Source organism: Metopolophium dirhodum, chromosome 3 (genome assembly GCF_019925205.1).
Source record: "Metopolophium dirhodum isolate CAU chromosome 3, ASM1992520v1, whole genome shotgun sequence".
In the NCBI taxonomy this organism is placed as follows: Eukaryota; Metazoa; Arthropoda; class Insecta; order Hemiptera; family Aphididae; genus Metopolophium; species Metopolophium dirhodum.
The window spans coordinates 6,552,895-6,574,117 of NC_083562.1; the positions used below are offsets into that span (position 1 = coordinate 6,552,895).

The 21,223-nt window shown below is 27.0% G+C and overlaps 3 protein-coding genes across 3 annotated transcripts; 1 reads left to right on the top strand and 2 right to left on the bottom strand.

The window, feature by feature from the left end:
- Window positions 1-288: 288 nt before the first annotated feature.
- Window positions 289-12,214, bottom strand: LOC132941690 (uncharacterized). The gene is made up of 7 exons (XM_061009841.1): window positions 12,062-12,214; window positions 7,577-7,727; window positions 7,339-7,502; window positions 6,370-6,453; window positions 6,038-6,163; window positions 5,901-5,964; window positions 289-4,011 (listed from the first exon to the last, which is right to left on the bottom strand). The coding sequence occupies exons 2-7, from the start codon at window positions 7,680-7,682 to the stop codon at window positions 3,920-3,922; spliced, it is 636 nt and encodes a 211-aa protein (XP_060865824.1). The 5' UTR covers window positions 7,683-7,727; window positions 12,062-12,214; the 3' UTR covers window positions 289-3,919.
- A 2,230-nt stretch (window positions 12,215-14,444) lies between these two features.
- Window positions 14,445-15,311, bottom strand: LOC132941610 (uncharacterized). Its single transcript, XM_061009741.1, has 2 exons — window positions 15,174-15,311; window positions 14,445-14,896 (listed from the first exon to the last, which is right to left on the bottom strand). Exons 1-2 carry the CDS (start codon window positions 15,271-15,273, stop codon window positions 14,490-14,492), a joined length of 507 nt encoding a protein of 168 aa, XP_060865724.1. The 5' UTR covers window positions 15,274-15,311; the 3' UTR covers window positions 14,445-14,489.
- Window positions 15,312-17,732: 2,421 nt separating this feature from the next.
- On the top strand, window positions 17,733-20,546 carry LOC132941608 (probable ribosome production factor 1). Its single transcript, XM_061009740.1, has 2 exons — window positions 17,733-18,074; window positions 19,582-20,546. Exons 1-2 carry the CDS (start codon window positions 17,955-17,957, stop codon window positions 20,497-20,499), a joined length of 1,038 nt encoding a protein of 345 aa, XP_060865723.1. The 5' UTR covers window positions 17,733-17,954; the 3' UTR covers window positions 20,500-20,546.
- The last annotated feature ends 677 nt before the right edge of the window (window positions 20,547-21,223 follow it).

Below are 21,223 nucleotides of genomic sequence, written 5' to 3' on the forward strand. Positions count from 1 at the left end.
TTATGTGTGACAATATTATAACGTATTAAAATGTATTACAACATATTATATGTATCTATATAATAATATTTTTGTTGTTTATTCGTTTGAATTGAAAAAATCCACTATTGAATACAATTTAATTAGGTGTGCTATTTAAAAATAAATAAATATAAACCGTCAAACCCATAACTTTTAAATTATTTTCTAAATATTTTAATACCAAAATAAGAACGTTTTTAATAGGTACATTATATTATGTTTTGATGTTGAAACAAATTAAATAAACTTCATACTTTATTTAAGATAACGGTAAAGGTAACATAAAACCACATGTCCATACAAAAAAAAATTTATTTTAACTATATTTTATAGACTATATAAAGGTAAAATAAAAATAATATTACAATTATTATTATTAGAAAGTTTAAAATTGGTGTTTTTATTACATATTATAACAGTTAAACATTTTACCATAAATGTATTATTTAGAGAAAATAAACTTTAATACATTATTACTGAATAGTTTAAATTATTATAAGTAGGTATATTATGCTAAACATAAACATAAATATGTTTAATAACTAATACATTTTAAATATATATTGTGTAACAACATTTATTAAATAAAACTTGTTGATTAAAATTGAATCACATGTCCATGGATAAAATGAGAACAAAAACTTAAAAGCACCAGCAATTTAATAAAGCATTTTGAAACAATAACGAACAAAGCACCAAAAAAAATGCATATAATTTCTAACAACCCAATTAACAATTAAGATTCTATAATACCTACAAAAAACTATTAATTAAATATATAAATTAAAATATTCAACATACCTAACTCTTTCAAATGGGTTATAACTTAAAATTTTAATATTATAAATAAATACTTGATAATAATCATTATCATGCATAAATATTATAATAAACATATTATTAAGGTACTTTATTCCAATCAGATTGTGAAGATAAATACCTTAAAAACCTATGATAAAATGTGTCATGTGATACATTGAGTACCTACCTATAACTATCTCTATTTAATTATATTATGTATTAGGTAGGTATATACTTTCAAATAGTCAATAATTATTATTTATAGCTAGAATTTAGAAAATAAAATAAAATTTTATCAACAAACTATACTTTAACTAAAAAAAAATACTTAAGTTAAAATTACTAACATTAACATTGTGAATCATGCTATAATCATGCGCACAGGGGTAGCATATGCAACAAATTATACATTTGAATATTTTTGTTGAGAGTCGACAATATTGAGGGAATAAATAAATTATTAAAAGAATTAGCATTAAATTTTACCTAATATTTTAATTTTTAAGTAACAATAGTTATAACTTATAACTCATCAGTTCATAATAGGGAATAAGGACAGGATTTAATAGCACTTAAAAAGGTTCTTATACATTTTCATTATAAATTATATTGTTGCGTGCACCCAGCCAGGGGTGGTTCCTGGGGGTGGGGTCCAGGGGAGGCCCCCCCAAGGCCCAAAACCCGTATTTCTAAAAAATTGTATATTGCTAACAAAAAATTACAAACAAAAAAACATTATAGTATCGACTATTATAGACACGTAAAAGTATGTAATTATTGGAGGTACGTCGGTGTATGACTTGTAGCATGTATCTGCCATCTGTATGGACTACAAGAATACTAATTAAGTAAAAATACTTGAATTTGTGTTGTAAAAATTGTTGTTACAAGTTTTGTGAAAATTATAACAATTAGGCCCCCCCCAACCAAGTCTCTGGGACCACCCCTGCACCCGGCTTATAGGAGATGGACCGTACGTAACAATATTATTTCCTTGAAAATAAAAATTACGAAATATGCATAAAAAACGATTGAATTAAAATATAAAATTTGACAATATATTGCCAATTGCCATTGTGAATTTACTAAACTAATCACATAATGAATTAACGCGTTATACTATACCTATATTTAGAATATAGATTATTAAATAAAATAAAAAACATGTATAAAAACCCTTTTTTCCTTCACCGTATTATAGAACTTATATACTTTTATAGTTTTATCTAAAATTGATCTATAGTCTATAGTCTGTATAGACAATAGGTTTTCAAGGTATACTTATCTAGGTACTTATACAAGTTAACGAGTTCATCAGATCAAGTATATGAACATTTTCATAATGAAATATTCTAAAACGTATTAATTAGCTTATAATCACAAATTAAATTTTAACTATCTACGGTTTTAAAAGCTTGATCTCGATGTATGACATATTATAATATATGTAAATTAAAAAACAAAATAATACCTTAGCTTTTAATAAACTATTGGTCAAAACTTAATTTATATCTCGACTAGGTAAGTAAGTGAATATTTATTAAATTAGTAGGTATCTATAAAATATCAAATAACAAAATCAATTTATTCTATTATTATTTTGTAAAGACGTATTAAATAGTTATTTGTGTGTAATATTGTGGTAAATAATTCACATGCAGCTTGAGTTAAATATATAGGCCATTATTATTTTAAATAATTCATTCTACTTAAATATATACTTAAACATTATAAATGAATATTTAATATTTCCCATTTATTTAGCACAAATTACTTTTACGTTTTTCTTTAGAAAATGATCATAATTTAAGCAATTTTAATTATTTTAGTTTTAATTCAAGTCGTGTTAAAAAAAAAAATACTTAAATTTTTTTGTAGGCTGCTAATTAAAATATAAGACATAATAATTATATAATAGGTACATTGTGCATTTTACATATTGTTATGGATCTTAAGGTAGGTATTATACGTGAATGTATATTGTATAAACAACATTAAATAAAAATACGCACAATTATATTTAATTAATTTAATAAATGGCAACTTGCAATAATATTGCACCTAACTATGCAATTATAAAATTTATTATGGTCATCATATAGGTATATTCGTACATTATAGTACTATACATTATGGAATGTCGTATGAGTAACATCACAATAATTATTCTCTAAGTAGATATTAAAGGCAATGTTATTTAATAATTATTATTTAAGCATTTTTTAATTTTCAACAATTTTTAATTAATAAATTGATTTAAATATCATTAATATAAATTTTAAATGAGATTAATTGCAAATCACGTAACCTGAGTATGTGATAAATTATATGTAAATTAAATGTTCGATTCATGTCTTTTTAATTATTTATAATATTTATAATTCTACGGAGAATGAAGAAAGTCAATTTCGGGATATTATGCGTTGTTTAAAGTAGATTACTAGATTCTATATCAAATACAAAATACATATAATGGTCTATTATACATATAAGTTATAGAAAAATACATTCCAAAAATTGTAATTGATACAATTATATTAAATTTATGATATTGTAAAAATAATAGATTTTAATATAACAAGCAAAATATAGAATATAGTTTTGGACAAAAAAATTAAAAATTAAACTTTTCTAAATATAAAATATAATTTAACGTAGATAAAAATATTTATAAAAATAATAATAATGATAAATAATTAATACCTATATGAAAACTGATTCGTAATCAATAGAACAATATAATATTATGTAATAAGTATACAATAATTTACTACTTACTTAATTGTTTATTGCACATTATAATCATTTATCAATAATTTTTATTTTTATAGATAAAACCATATACATAGGTACATATTGAACGAATTTAAAGCCCCTTTTCATGTACTTTTGATTTTTCTCATAATATGCATCATTTTGTAAGAAATACACGTCAATTAACTAAAATAAAGTGACGGTGGGTTAATGAGTAAACTTATGTGCTTCCTTTTTCTCGGTCTCCAGATCGAAAATGATTTTGCGTAACTTTACACAAATACCCAATATTGATGGAAGATTTTTCCAATCGTACAACATTTACGAAGTATGTATGTGAGGTTTAAACGTGTTTACCTCGAGATTCACTAGCCGATCGGTGACATCTAGACTGATGGTTATATCGTGGTGAAACCACACAGCTCGAAGAACCACCTATAGAAATTAAAATATTAAAATATTTTTATATCTGTATTTTTAAATTAATTTCAACAATTAAACATTAGAGTATACAAAGATTATAAAAGACAAACATATTATGTAAGTGTGTGACAGTGTGAGCAGTGTAAAGCCCATAGGCCATAATAACAATAGTTGTTAAATTAAAAACCTATATGAAGAATTATTAACACAATTATTTAGAACGGATTTAATTAGAATGACATTATAGTGGATAGAGTATCGTTTTAGAAGTTACAAAGAGAAGAATAAAAATCTCTTTTTAAAATTAAGTTTGTTGAATGAGAGAGCTAGACCAATGAATAACATGTGCTGGAGTCTTGAAGAGGCTATATTATAATATGATAGCATGTAGGTACTATCCGGGACTATTCAGCACTAACTCTAATTTGTGATTCTATAGAATCTATTTATAGGTACGCTCCATGGGCGTCCATGGCATGTATAGAGTGGATTTGTTTTAAATTTTCTTTTAAATTCTGAGCAGAGCAATACATAATATTTATAATGGGTCATTCGGAACGTTTCCGAAAAGGATTTTATTGTGATCCAAAAAACAGTGACAAAACCTCCTGATTCCCGAAAGTTCAATGTGTGTTATATGGACATCCGACATATTGTACACCAGATTTTTCGTAAGCTATAAGTTAGATTGGGATAGTAAGCGCAGCGATTGGCAGTGACGGCAGTATACCAATTGTACTTAAAATTACGCTTAATAATATAATAATAATTGCGCTCCTTAGTCCTTATATTAAGTTAATATAAAGAGCGCAATTAGAACACTGACCTAAACAAAAACTTTCGGTAAAATACGATTGAGAACGCTCGATATTTTATTTTTATTTTCCAACGTTGTCCAACATTTTAGATAAAACTTAAGTATATAACTTTTGTCTTTAAACTATGGAAAATGGAAAAAATGGAAATAAAATCAAACATTTTTGTCGTCTGAGTGATTGTTCTTAAATAATTTATTATGATTTATTAATTGAGGTACCTGCCACCTCGTAAACTGATAAACCCTTGTATGCATTTAAAATAGTTAACTGCTAAATATTACCTATATATTAATTTATCATGATTCATGACTCATGACCGATGACTGATGTGAATATGTGATTGTTCAATGTTAAAAAATATTAAACATTTTTCCAATACACATTACACAAAGTTACATAAAGTAAAATGCAAAAATAAATATACTATTAGGTATGCATTACAAATATGTCTATAAGCAGTGGTGTATTGGTAAATATATTTATGGGTATACGCACGACGCACCAATAAAATATGTATGTAACCTAAACGATCAAATTATATCATCGTATATATTATATAACGTTATTGCAGTTCAATTAGTACATAGTTTTTAACATTATTTTATTAATTTTTGTATAATGTAACAATAGAAAATAAAACAAAATCAACTCGAATGTCAAAAAAATTAAAATAATAATAACATTATTAATTTAGGTACAATCTATAGAATTTACCACAAAGATTTTTTGAATTCAATATTGGGTTTACTAAACTGAACTTAAAGTCTTAAAATACATTAAACACAACGCATAATGTTATATAACTTATATTCAATACCTACTTCAATTGATAAATAATTCATTAATACATACATGTATTAATACGAATAACGTTTTTTTCCTATATGAACTATTAAATAAATTTTAAATCTCATTTGGTTTTCTGGTTATTTTGGAAGCGTATACCCGTAAAATAAGATTTTACATTGGGTATACGCCGAAAATCGAAAATCTTCTGATGGGTATACGGCGTATACCCGCGTACCCGTACCAATACACCACTGTCTATAAGTAAGTAAATAAATAATGAAATGTAATATATACTTGAACATGAGCTGTGGAGGAACGTCCGGCCTTGTGGACTTTTACATCTATCTCCGTACAGATCCTAAAAAAATATATTTTGATTCAATAAATGTGTTCTATTGACTACTGATAAGTATTTGAAAATATTAAAGTACTTGGGTTTGGTCTTTTTCGTCATATTTAAATATAGGTATACGTGGCCACGTAGTTGGAGGTGGACTTCTTACCATATGTTGATGAAGCTCTATTAAAGCACCTGGACCCATATCCGCTAAATATTCCTTTCACAGTAATAATAATTATAGTTATTCAATATATGAACATTTTTTTAAGACAGTAACGGATCCAACTTGAGGAATCTAGAGGCACAATTTAATTTTACTTTATTCAAATTTAAGAAAAATCATATAATGATCTTCAAAACCTAATGGTGTTGGATCAGTCATAGTCACTACTAATATGAATTATTACTTATTTCTTAAAATACCTGGGCCATGATGTCTATGTCATCTGTGTCTGATACAACAATATTATCATCTAATAAGCTCTCTCTGCTTGCTAAAATTTTTTTCTAAAAAAAGAACATTTTATATTTTAATAGATATACATCATATTATATTTAAACCATAATAATATATATATTATAATATGTCGCATATGAGTATGTCATCTTATTTTTGGAAATAAATACGGGTCGTAATATTATCGATATTATGTGGCCGTGAATGTGAAAATACGAAGAAAAACAAATATATGTGCTATAAATAATAATATGCATTAAATATGCATTAAATTTGCATTTAATAGGTAAAAACGTTGAAATATGCAAAATATTCAAAATACAATTCATGTTATTTTAATAAGAATGATCTTAATCGGAGACAATTCTCATCAGATTTCAAAAAGCTTATTTCAATACGTATATGCAGTCAGTGTCGTATACAAGTGGTGATGTGGGGGGTCAGATCCCCCCTCCCGAAAATTGTTTATTGATATTTATGAAAAAAAAAAATTTTAAGATTAGGAAACTTCTTATGCCTATAAATAGCTCAAAAAAAAAAAGAATGAAAATATTTTGAAAATTGTATGGTCTATAGAAAATGCTAATATAAACATTTGTAGGCAGATAAAAACGTTCTTATAAAAGCCCGACGACCATAGTAATACAACCATAGGTACTCTTTGTATTACAATTATTATTTTACAGAAATAAATTGGTATTTTCCGACAGTTCTGAGCAATTTTTTTACATACTTCAGTCAATTTTTAAAAATTACTTTATAGGCTAAAAAATAAAATAAATAATTATATAATCGATTTTTTTTGCTTAATAAACAATTATTTGTAAGTGCAGTTACATAATTAATTTGTACCTATATTTTATATCTATAGGTAGGGTCTCTTAAATTTCAAGAATAAAATTACATTTTAAATCATAAAAATTATTTTTTCTTACCTGTAAGTATGGATTGTCGTGTCTAGAGATTTTAAGTGTCTCCATGTCCTGGAAAACGTCCCTAGATCTGGGCATAGAAAGAGCCGGAGAAGCAGGACACGAATTTCTTGTTTTCACTGACATCGATGTTGCTATACAAACTTCACTTTTACTTAGCTGCCTGGCTATATATATAAAATGTGTGAGTTAATTAATTTAATTAGAATATAATAATAATAAATGTATATATTTAAAATACCTTTTTGTTTTTCTTTTTCTGATTTTTTCCATCGGAACAGACCATTGAACAACTTCAGTCGACTATCGCTGTGGCCGTTCTCCCGGGCTGCCGATAAATAAGGCATTGCCGATGATTAGCCGCATTACACGAAAACAGTGAATGTTGTTATCTGCAAATAAGTCGTTTCGTATTGTATATCTAGAGTAACAGGCACTGTGCAAAATTTGAATTAAACCTTCTATATAGATATATCATATAACTATATAAGTAACGGAAATAGAACTTCGATAATTTCATATACAATACTAATTATGCATTATAATTTATAATATTCATAATTCATGTAGGTATGTATGACATGTATAATATATGTATTAACAATATTAATTCGTTTGATAAGATAATATTATAAATTATAAGGTATCTATTGGTGTTGTCGTATGGCTCGTATCTCGTAAGTAAATAATAGTAAGCGCTTGACATATTACATACAATATATAACATATTCAATATTTTATTGCTATTATACCTATGTTAAGTTAAAGGTTATTTTTACGTTATTTAAGACTGGTAGTACAATTATTATACATGATAACATATTAATACATAGTGATTAATAGTACCTATTTCATAATAGACTATTGTAGTATTAATAGTATTATACATACATACAATAATACAATATAATATGTATATTGTATGTATATACTGTATAATGTTTAGTGTATACATTTATTGTTTTATATTATACATTTATATTACAGAATGTAGGCAGAGCAAAGGTTAACCAGGTTCCAGGTTCCAGGTTACTTAAAAATGATTATAATTTATAGAGTATCTATAAAGGTAAAATATGGAAAAGTTGAGAAATACGAAAATTACAAGATAACTGCATGCATGCGTATTTCATATTATTATCTAGGTACCTAAAATTTTAACGGTTTTCATTAGGTAGGTAAAGTGTTTTATTTATTTTAACCCCGTTGTATAATATGATACATATTTTGCTTTTCTTAAATCTTTTGTAACTTTCCTAATGCAATAGCCAAAATTACCTATTTGTATATATTATTCATTTTTGTGGTTATTTTATTAAATTACTTTCCTATGAGTAGATATGAATATACGATAAATAAAAACACAATACTTTAGATAATGTTATACTCACGTATTATTGTAAATCTTAACACAATTTAATATTTTCATGGTACCTATTTAAAATTATAATTAACAGAATAATATAATAATATAATAATAATAAATCAAACCGTAATTTTACAAAAAAAAAAATAAACATATAATAAATTAAGTATATAGGTGCTTTACTTTTTGATTTATTTTAAATGATGAATATAACTTAAACGTTTTTATTGTAAAATAAAATAACATAAAATGAAAAAGGATTAAATATTAATCAACTTAAAAAAAATAATAATTGGATGTTCTGTATACTATACTTGTATATGATATTTCTAACTGAGAATTATATGCATAATACATGTACCAAAATATTAAGCAATTATAGTTTTGAATCTAGTTGTTAAAATACATTATTTTTTAAGTACGAAATTCAAATGATACTAAATTATTTTTCAATTGATAAGATTTTAATTTTAAATAAAATAAAAATTAGCTTTTTATAAAATAATAACTATAATTTTTATCTTGACCACATATTTTGTAATTCTTAACCTAGACATTTGTTAGCTCGTATGATCTGCATCTGCACATGTAAGCAGTTGATACTTGTAACATGCAAACCCGTATTGTTTATAATACAATTTCGACATTGACATACTTCTGGTTTCACTCTACTTAAACGATTATTTATAAGTACCAAATTATATAGACATATAATATAAACTTCTGAAAGCTTCTGTGATTAATATTTATATAAAAGTTGTACCTAAATATAAACCTATTCTATAAATGTTATTGTTTATTGTTTTAGCGTTTTTATTTTTTAAGTATATTTTTTATTGAGGTTATAAAATAAAATATTGACAAATCATGTCAAAAGGTTTTAAGTTAAAATCTAAAAAAAATCATAATATTATAATTTATCCACTACCTAAAATGATCAATTGTAAGTATAATTTAATATAATTGGTAATAGGAATTCATGTGTTAAATTGTCCGACTGAAACTGAAAGATCTAATTATATAGATCAGGTAAAATTAAAATGAATAAATGATGCAGTCTAAAAATAAATGTATACATTTTTATTTACAAAAAGGTGGATAAGTGGATGTCGCTCTGCTGTACGGTAGGTTACAAGTGGGTCACTGTAATGGATGGTGTTAAATTTGAATTCAATGATATAATATCATTGTATAAGAAAAACGATTCTGAGCGAAAACGGTCAGTCAGCCTATGATTTTACCAAGTATATTTGATGATATTATTGTGAATAAAGTAATTTATATATAACCTATTTACGTGGAGCCTTGTTTTAAATTTTCAATCCTTAGCCATAAAAGTTAAAAATTTATAAATTTTTAACTACAAAATAATTAATAAATTATAAATTGATAAATGTTGTCAAAATTTGAACTTTAAATGCTTATAAAAAAAAATTGTGCCTATGTATTTTTAATATTTTTCAACTGCTATTAGAACGATATATCAAGAGCCTTATATTAAATTTTCACGCTTTTTTACCCAACAAATGAAAATTTATTGATATTTATAGAAAAAAAAACTAAAAAAATTGAAAACTGACAATGTCCGTAAACAGCTCAAAAAGAGTCAAAATATTTTAACATTTTATGGTGTATAGAAAATGCTAATATAAACATTCAGTGAAATTTTCAAGTATCTACAGTCATTCGTTTTTTAATTACAATAAAATAAGAAAATTGTTACATGAGAAATCGAGTAAATATCAAATGTTGTAAAAATATAAATTTCAGACGCTCATAAAAATTTAATTTAAGTTTCTTCTAGACATTTTTTTTTTGATAAAGGTAGAAAAACTTATGAGTAATCTTATATTACATTTTCAAATCTTAGATTTAAAAAGAAAAATTTTTATGAATTCTCATCAAAATAATTTGCTATTTTTCGTGATTTTTCCGTATTTTGTCAAAATTTGAACTTTAAATGCTTATAATTAAAAACTGTGACTAAGGATTTTTAATTTTTTTCATCTGCCTTTGAAACAATAACCTAGGAGCCTTCTATTAAATTTTCAAGCTTTTTTACTCAACAGATAAAATGTTATTGGTATTTATAGAAAAAAAAACTAAAAAAATTGAAAACTGACAATGGCCGTAAACAGCTCAAAAAGAGTCAAAATATTTTCAAAATTTTATGGTGTATAGAAAATGCTAATATAAACATTCAGTCAAAATTTCATGTCCCTACGGTCATTTGTTTTAGAGTTACACCAAAAACCAAAATCGATTTTCTCGAAAACAGATTTTGCGTAAAAATTCCCGTTTTTCCTTAATTTTTCTTTTGTTTTTCACGTCACTTGTGAAACTACTGGGAAATTTTTACTTTTGACCCCCCCAAAGTACCAACTAGATTCACTTTCCTATCAGAAAAGTTACTATTGAAGAAAATCCAAGCACTTTTACTATCCTAAAAGGTGATGACAGACACAAAAATAAAAAAAAAAATAAAAAAAAAAACACACATCATTGTAGAATCAATACATTCATCGCTTCGCTCAGAATCTAAAAAAAATGTATCATAGATGTTTTGTTATTTTTATGAACAAAATATTATTATGTATATTTATTTATGTATATTATGTATACTCTATACACATTGGCATAAGTTGTATAGTGAAGGCATTGATGGAACTTAGTCCCATAAAATCTAAATTAAATCATCATCTGCAGTCAACAAGTAGGTGCTTTATTTTTAAATTTTATTTCTCGATATTGTATTTCTGATAAGTGGTAGTACTTAGTGATATGCAAGTATTCTTACACTGTCGCCGTATTCCGTAATCGTAAATCCAAATCATTATATACCAATTAATAGTTGAAAATATTCAACTACTTAAACTTGGTTAGGTGGTTATTAAATGTTATAATTAATGTTTAGTTTTCACATTTGACCTATACAATATTATTTAATTTTGTGAATAACACGAAAATTCTGTACACCTTTCATTTTTAGTACTATCGTTTTAGCAAAGGAAAAGGTACCTAATAGTTTTTTTAATGCTTAAAAATAAGGAACATTACATATATGTTGATAATAAAATGCGCCAGCATAATACTACTACATAATTAAAAGTAGGTAGGTATGTATAGTATATGACTATTGCACTTTCGAGAATGATTATAATAATAAATTAATTTAAAATAGTAACATTTTGGTATAACTGTATAAGTATTTACAATTATTAGTATTGACTTGCTAACTTGAAATTCGATGTTACGTAACAATAATAATATAAGAACATAAACTATATATTATAATATACCTACTATGTCAACATATATGTATTGAGGTTCGTGCTGTAATATTTCACTATTAGTACTTACCTTGTTATATGATCGATAATATAACTAAACGACAAATTAATTAAAAATATCATATTATAACACTAAATAACGAACGAATGTGAAATTAATATTAAATATTTGCACATCACTATTTTTCTTTCTGATTATCATCCATATCAGCTGGTGACATGGAAATCGATTTCTTCCAGCCCTCTTTTCCCCGTCTGAGTGTAGTTTTCCAAGTTTTCCCGCTGGCGCCATATTTACAGTGCATCCATAAATAAAATATTAAAACAACCTATGTCCAATGTCCTACATATATTATTATGTAAAAATATAATACGCTGCAGTCTTCAAAAGTACAAAATTATATACTTCCCGCAGTATGGCGTTTTTTATTTTATTAATATTTTAGTTTCAATACATAATCAATATACCAACAGACGCCCAACAGTCAACAATGAATACCTACCTACCTACCTACCAATAAGCCGACAGTTGGTAATTACTAAATAAATACTATATAAATATATAATATACATGTTTACATACAAATATGAAATACTTAATTTATACCTTTATATTGTATACATATTTGTATCAATTACCTATATCGACCATACATGATACATATAAACATAATATTATTTTATATCATAATTTATAACAACTGATCCTGAACTGTAAACACTGCAGGTAACCTCGCAATTAATATTATTTTACTCTATCACTTATCAGAAATAGTATGCATTTTATGTCCACGAATTGATTTTTCGTAGTACCTACTGGCTACGACTGCGACTACTGTGCAATGTCAATAAAACGTTTTGTGGATATTTTTTGATTTTCAGACTTTTAGTTTATAAGTTATAACTATAATCGAATATTAGCATCTATAATTACCTATGTCTGTAATGCTATATGCATAATATATATGTTTCAAATGTTTAATGTTTGACCAGTTGTCCACAATCCACACCAGTGCCGTAGCCAGGGGTTGGGCACCGGTGGCAAGTGCCCCCCCCCCTCCGAAATTTGTTTTGGTTTGTTTTATATTATATTAAACCTTTGATAAAAATTAAAAGTTAAAGCTGTCGAAAGTGAACCATTTTGAAGGGGACGGATTTAGGAAATATTGTACATCCATCGTTAGTGCTGTGTGACTGTGTGTAGTGACTGATCATTAGTGTGTGTGTTGTGTGAGCTCCCCAAATACCTTATGCAATTAAAGATAAATGACGGCTAAGATTCTTGGATCTCAGTAACGAGCATACACGCAGTAACGTCACTTTATTTTGTGATAAAAAAATGTTCAACTCCCTTGTGCTACGAAACTCCCAAAAAGAGGAAGAAAAATTCACTTAGTACCAAAAGTCAAATATTTTAATAATTTTTAAAACATATTTGAATTCCTTAATCTCTTTTCTATGTTATATGTAGGAAATGGATTTTTGATTTGTAGTATTATTTAATTAGTATAGTACCAATTTAATTTTCTTTTTTTTTTTTCAAAATCCACTTTTACTGTATTACTTACAAAAAAAAATTTGCCTTCTACAAAACACAGACAAAAAGTGGAGAAATTCTTATATTATTTTGAAATTAAAATTGGACTTCTGGAAGTTTATTTTTTTCCACTTAGGTATTGGTCTAAATGCACAAAAAACGACCAGCTTACAACAACCAATATAGTCTTGTATTTTTATTATAGTAAATTTTAATAATATTCGAACAAAAAATGGAATGTTTTGTTTACAACACATTTTGATATAATAATATATTAATATGCTTGTATTAATAAATACATTAACGTATGGTTTACAATAATAGTTAATATTAATACATTGTTATATTAAATGTAGGTACCATAGTTGTTAACATAAATATATTGTCATAAAAAGAGTAGATACACTTTATGAACAAAGGGGTCATAGTTAGATATTCTAGCATTTCAAAGGCTAGAAAAAAAATTAAGTGCCCCCCCCCCCAAAAAAAAAAAAAAATATTTTTCTGGCTACGGCACTGATCCACACTATAAATTTAAAAACACCGAGATCTAAATAAAAAAAAAGAGCGGAAGAAGTCAACCACTTTGCTGTACAGTAGATGTCAAGTGTACACGTCACTGAGTCACTGTAATGTAGGTATGAGTTAAATTTGAACCAAAAATAGTGTCCAATTTAAATAAGTTGTAAAATTATAAAAATCATTCAAACGTAATCTTGAGCGTCAGGGAACTTATTTTCAACATTATATAAGTGTTTTTTTTTTTTGCGTCACTGGCCTAATAAATAATAATGATTAACGGCTAACCTTTAAAATAAGTACGCTTAATAATGTGTAATATGCATTCGAACGAAAATAATAAAAAACAATACTGAAACGAATGATATAACAAATCATATTATTTATTTTAGGTACAATATATTATATATATATGTACCATACACGGTCCCGCGTGTTACTATTACAACTTGGGCTTGTCGCCGTCCTTTGCCGGTGGCTTGCTGACAACGGCCAAGTAACAGAACGCTCCACACTTTGGTACAGGTTGTGCGGCCAAAAAGGCTCCGCCGTCGGGCGATTGTCTGTACAACATGGGCTTTTCCGTGTCTTCGCTGGACAGGTCACACTCCCAAGCGCCAGCGCCTTTTTTTCCGTCCTTGCCACTAGCACTGGGTGCGCTGCCCGTTAACAGGTACGTCAGACTGCTGAGCGGCAACGACGGCGGATATTGGTTGAAAGGTGCCTTGATCTCGCCCTCCTGGACGGCCGTTACCAGGTGGAACATGAAATCGTTACGGAGCTTCATCTCGGCGACCGTCTTATTGCTCGCCAACAGTTTGTGCACCCAACGGTTCACGCTGTGTTTTTCTGCGACGTGAAAACGATAATATTATTATAAAGTGACGGTAAATGGTACATAATACATATTATTATACTGATATGCAAAATAAGTGGCGGCATCGTGCAATCATATAGAATATGGTTATAGGTTATATATATACGTGACGATGCAGTGAATACTGAATACTAAACGCTCAGAATCTTAAAATATGAATGTATAACATTTCTAGAGGGGGGAGGGGGTCAGAATTTGTGTTCATAGTGATAAAACGTTAAATGTGTAATTATAATTATTATTTATTACCCTGTGCTGTTTTCAAGTTCTGCATAGAGGTCTTTAAAAGAAACAAATTATAGTTCATGTCGTAGTTGAGTTCGGTTGAGTCTCCAACTTTCTTTGCCATTTTATTTTATTTTATTTTGAAGAGTTTTGAAAGATATGTAAACTTTTTAAAAATTAGCTTTGAGTGAATGGATTTTAAAAATGTCTTCTCTATTAGACTGCTGTCAAACTAAACTGTTTGTGATACGATGTTACCTAGAAATTACAATATTATTGTTTTGAGTTATATATAATAATATAGGTAAGTTTGTTTGTTTATAACGATATAGCCAATTAATAAATAATTTAGTTGTTATCTGTAGATAAATTATAGAGGTACCCTGTTTAAAAAATGATTTTTTTTGTTTGTCCTCTCTAGGCCGGTGACAGGTTGTTGTCCTTTAGGCTTTAACCATTATTATATTATTTTAGACATGCCTATTTTTATAATATTTTCAGAAAATATTATACTGTGTACTAATAAATAATTACCACAATGATACATTTTTAATTAATAATTGATAGTTGGTCTAAATATACATGGAATATACAAGAATATACGATTTAGACGCATGCGGGGACGTGCATCGTGCATGTATGTATGCATGTATGATGTGTATAATATTACGTATGTATGTAATTATGTATGTATGTTTGTACGTATTTGTATGTGTCTGTGTGTGTGTGTGTGCGCGTGTATTTTTTGAAGAAAAGGAACATAATATTGTTGTATGCACAACAATAATAATAATTAATATAATAATCCCGTTAATCAATATATCTAAAATTTAAAATGTATACAAATTCTAAAAACAACAATCGATTGGCATTCTTATTTGTCATAGATCTCACTGATCTCAGACTTCAGTTAACTTGCGAGTTGTGACAGTCGTGTAAGGTGAATTATTCAACTATTTTGTAGTGTGTTGAATAATTTAGTACCTTATCCTACCTATAAAATTAAACTATTTTGTGACGCGTACTTACATTAATTTTTGAATATGGACAAAATATGTCTAAAAAAAATGGGTGGTTTTGCTAAAAACCGACAAGCTAAAAAAATACTTACTGCAAATCTCTCAAGAATCGAAAACAATTTCTAATATATTTAATAAACAGACAAAACTTAGAAAAAATGAAGCAAGTAATAAAAAATAAAAATAATTTGACCTTAAAATAATATTAATTTGTAAAAATATCGTAATAACTTATAACTTATAAATGATGTACTGATGTAACACTGTATCAGGTAAAATTGATTTAGATGGATGCAGTTGATATATTTTGAAAAATAAAAAAGAAGATACCCTTCAATAAACAACTAATATTTTTTTTTAATCAATAAAAATTGTCATAATATCGTACAGTGTTTTAATTGGTATATATGTATACAATTGTTGTTTTTATAAAATATCTGTTATCTTATACTTGCATATTATGTTGTTACCTAGAACCTAGTTTATAAGAAGGGTTTACCAAGTAGAGTAAAAAATATTTAAATTATAAAATAAATGAGGTGGAAATGGTGATTTGATAAAAATATAAGTAGTCAAGTAGATAATGATAGATAATGATAGATAAGTCCACAGATTATATGAAAATTAGTTAATATATAATTTAAAATAAAATAAATTAGTAAATTTCATATAATCTGTGATAAGTCATAAGTGCTAGCGAGTGAAGTAGTAATTGGATTTTTTACCCATTCGGGCCGGTTAAAACCTTTGCTATTGGAAATTGAAATGATGCCACTTCCGACTACCCACATCGTGTTAACTTATACCGCTGTTCTGTTTATTTTCTTAACCAGTAACCAGATTGATTATATTACCATTCTTTGCATATTATTTGTTGCAGTATATTTATTTTCTAAGAAAAAAAAAACAATAAAATTGGAACTTTGAAATTGTATAAATTGTATAGCGCTAACTAGAGTAGGTACTCTAGTGGCGTAGGCAGGAATTTTTTTGCCGTTTAAGCCTTATGCCAATATGCCCTTATACTCAGACTTATAGACACTTTCTATGAAGTATGTGTCTATGATTATACAAATCGGCTCGCCGTCGTGATCGATTAGGTCGATATGATCCTTCGATCATAATATTATACCTTAAGCTTGGGTCGATCATTGAGGGGATTCGATACCGTGATTTTCTGTTTTTGTCTAAAACACACGCGACATAGTATTTTAGACGTGTTTTTTGCCAAACATTTCTAATGAAGCGATAAGAGTTCTAAAAACAAATTTGAATTTGTCTACTTGAAATCGACTTTCCCACATTTTTGATTTTAATTTCTTCGAAAATTGAAATAGAACAATTTTTTTAATACTCTTTAATATCAAAAATATGGGAAAGTCAATTTCAAGTAGACTTGACGACTAATTCAAATCAGTTTTCAGAATTCTTATCGCTTCATATTTAGATCAATTGGTATTTTTGGCAAAAAACACGTCTAAAATACTATGTCACGACGTCACGTGTGTGTTGGACAGAAACAGGAAACCATGGTATCGAATCCCCCACAAATTAATAATTATTTTTTTATTATCTAATATTCTAATTCCAAGTCAATATGCATGTCGAATGTCGTTATCGAACGAGGATTCCTTATCAATGGCTGGGTCAATTACCAACCTTACGCTAGTTCAGTCTAGAAACCACGGTCTTAGAAGATAAGACCGTGCTAGCAACACTGGAATGGGCCTTTCTATTTCTTTATTATCTCGCCACAAAAACATCATGGATATTGGATAATTGAACGATGTCGGCAATCGGGATCGAGCATTCGAGCATCGGCATATCATTATCGCATATGCCATTCACGCATGTCGCATTGTCAAAAATGGATTCAAAAGAAATGGAACCAGAAAATGAAGTTAATGTAAGTAATATTTATTGTTTAGTTATTAATTACTGGCGGTATCACTATTAGCGTGTTAAATACGTATTTACCAATAGTTGAAATAAAAATCTTCTTAATCATATGTTTATGTATTAAAGGCTTAAAAAGGTCATAATTTAAAAACGTTATTCAAAATAAAATATAATATATATATAGTGTGTATAATTGAGTTAATTATCATTAAGAATTCTATAAAATATTGTATTGTAATTTATGGAATGTTTCTAGCGTACATTCATATTTCATTGAGTTGGTCACTATAATGTGTTAAATTTGAATATACATAAAAATTAAAATTAACTGAGAAGTCCATCAATTTACAAATAATCAATGGTTGGTTTATTCCAACCCCTTTATGTTCAACAAAAAAATTTGTACAGGTCTATCTAGTTATATATGATATGACGTGCTTCATACCTCCCAGGCCCTGGCTCCCACATATATCTATAGCCCATCAATAGATATTCAGACTTTTTAATGTTTACATTGTATTATTGATAACTTAATATTTTCTCTGTTTGGATTCAACTAGTAAATTATTTGACAATATAAGTTTCTGAACTTTGTATTTGAAAGCTTACTTGAATTAATATTTGTTGACAATAATGCTTCTCAGTCTTTGATTAAATTTAAATTTTTAGTTTTATTTTTTAAAAATGCATAAAACTACTTTTTTGGAAATAAAAAACCTCAAAAATAAGTAGGTACATAAACATAATATAAACAATTAATACGCAGGTTTACTAATTCAAATTTATATTGATTAATATGATTGACAGTAGACACTAGTTTTGTGCATTTTAAAAATATTGTGAAATAAAACAACTTAATTTTGAAAAATACTAGCATATGTACTGGGTTAAATAAATAATGAATAATGTACCTTTAACACCTTGATAATAGAATACTTATCTACTGATTTTAATTTCTTCGTACAATCTAGAATCTAGATGTCAATTAGTTTTGACACAAAGAGATTCATAAAATCTTGTGTACTGTATCTAAATAGGGGGATTTCCAAATATTTTCTAACATTTTTTTTAAGCTCATTCAATATGGTAGATTTTCAGGATTCAGCCTCTCCAAATCTCAAATGCTATTTGTGCCTATAGTACCTACCAAAACATGATATTTTTTAAGATATTTTTGAATGTTATCAAAATATGATTTTTCCCGACAATTGTACATATACCTACATCTAAGTAAAAAAAAAATGTGAAATATGCATAAATATGCTAAAAATGCTTATATATGCATTTTTCCTAAAATATGACAAAATATGTAAAAATATGAAAATTCAAACTTTGCTATTTCATAAGACAAATTTATAACTTACCTAGAATAATCTACGACCACTACAAAAAAAATATGCAAATGCAAGAAGACGTCCCTTAGTTATAAGTTATAATATATTATACATAATTTATAGTATGCTATTCTTATGATTTTATTAATAATTAATATGAATATATATATATTTTTTTAGGTAAGTGAGGCAGGACCAGAGTTACCAAAATTAGCTCGAAAGAAACCTAAAGGATTACTAAGACAGGAAAAGTTAAAAGACTTAAAAAATAAAAAAAAAATTCAAAAAAGAGATAGGAAACTTAGAAAGGCTAGTGGTGATCCGAAGCAAGTGCCTCGAACAATCGAAAACACCAGGGAACCAGATTCAACTGTATTCCACTCTGACGATGAAGATTATGATCAAAAAACACAGGACTTGGCTGCTGAATTTGAACACGATGAGTTTGCTGATTATTATTCAGATCTTTATAAACCTAAAGTGTTGATTACATACAAGGAAAAGCCTCTGAGGAAGGTTAGAGAATTTGGTAAAATTTTAACTGAAATTGTACCTAATTCTGTTAGAATTTTTCGTCGTGATGCTTCTGTAAAAGAAACAATTCAAGCTGCTATTAATAAAGGGTATACAGATTTGATAATCTTAAATGAGGACCGCAATGAACCTAATGGTTTAATTCTTGTACACTTACCTGATGGACCAACAGCATATTTCCGTTTAAGTAATGTTATATTTCCAAATAAAAGGCAGCGCAAAGAATTTACTAACCATAGGCCAGAAGTAATCACTACAAATTTTACAACAGGATTAGGTAAAACTGTAGCTCGTATGTTAGGTGCAGTGTTTCATCAAGACGCAGAATTTAAAGGCAGACATGTTGTGACAATGCATAATCAGAGGGATTACATATTTTTCCGGCATCACAGATATAAGTTTTTGAAAAGTAAACCATATCTCAGAGAATTAGGACCAAAGTTTACATTGAGATTGCAATATCTTCAAGAAGGTTTATATGATCCAAAATGTGGTGAATACAGATGGATAATGACTGATAAAAGACATAAAATTGAAACCAGCCGAAGAAGATTTTTTTTGTAATTTGTGTTCTTTTTTAAATAAAAATGTATCAGTTAGTTACATACTTACATATGATTCAGATTTTTTTTAAAACGTTCCAGTTATTATGACAATAGTATGTCATAATTACATTTATATGGAGACGTTAAACGGTTTTAAATTCACAAATCAAAAACCTTTTTCTTATAACCACACATATCAAATTCTAAATTTAATAAAATTTGATATTTTAACCAAAAATAACAGTATAGTTCCCAATTTTGTTGTAGGTAAATCTAAAAATATTAATCGCTTACTACTAAAATACTACTGAGAAATTTTTACCTTTATACCCCAGAAGTACCAACTATAGATTATAATGAATTCACCAAATACAATACTGAAGAAATCGAAGCATTTTTACTGCCCCAAAAGGTCATGACAGATATAAAAAAGCTGCGTGTAACTAGTACGTATGAACTTCTTTCAGAGTCATTCAAGTTTCAACTGATAGAACATAAGGTTTGTATTAGAATAAAATAAAAAAAATACACATCTATTAAAAATATTATTTATTATTATATATTTTATTAACCTAGCTAAATCAAACGAATAACTTCATTTTAACACCATCTTTTTTTTGTTTGATTTAGCTAGGTTAATAAATATAATAATAATTAATATTTTTATTAATATTATCGGGTGTCAGTGGTGTCACAGTCTTCTGCAAAGTTCAAAAACAAAAAAAAAATGTTGAATCGAACCC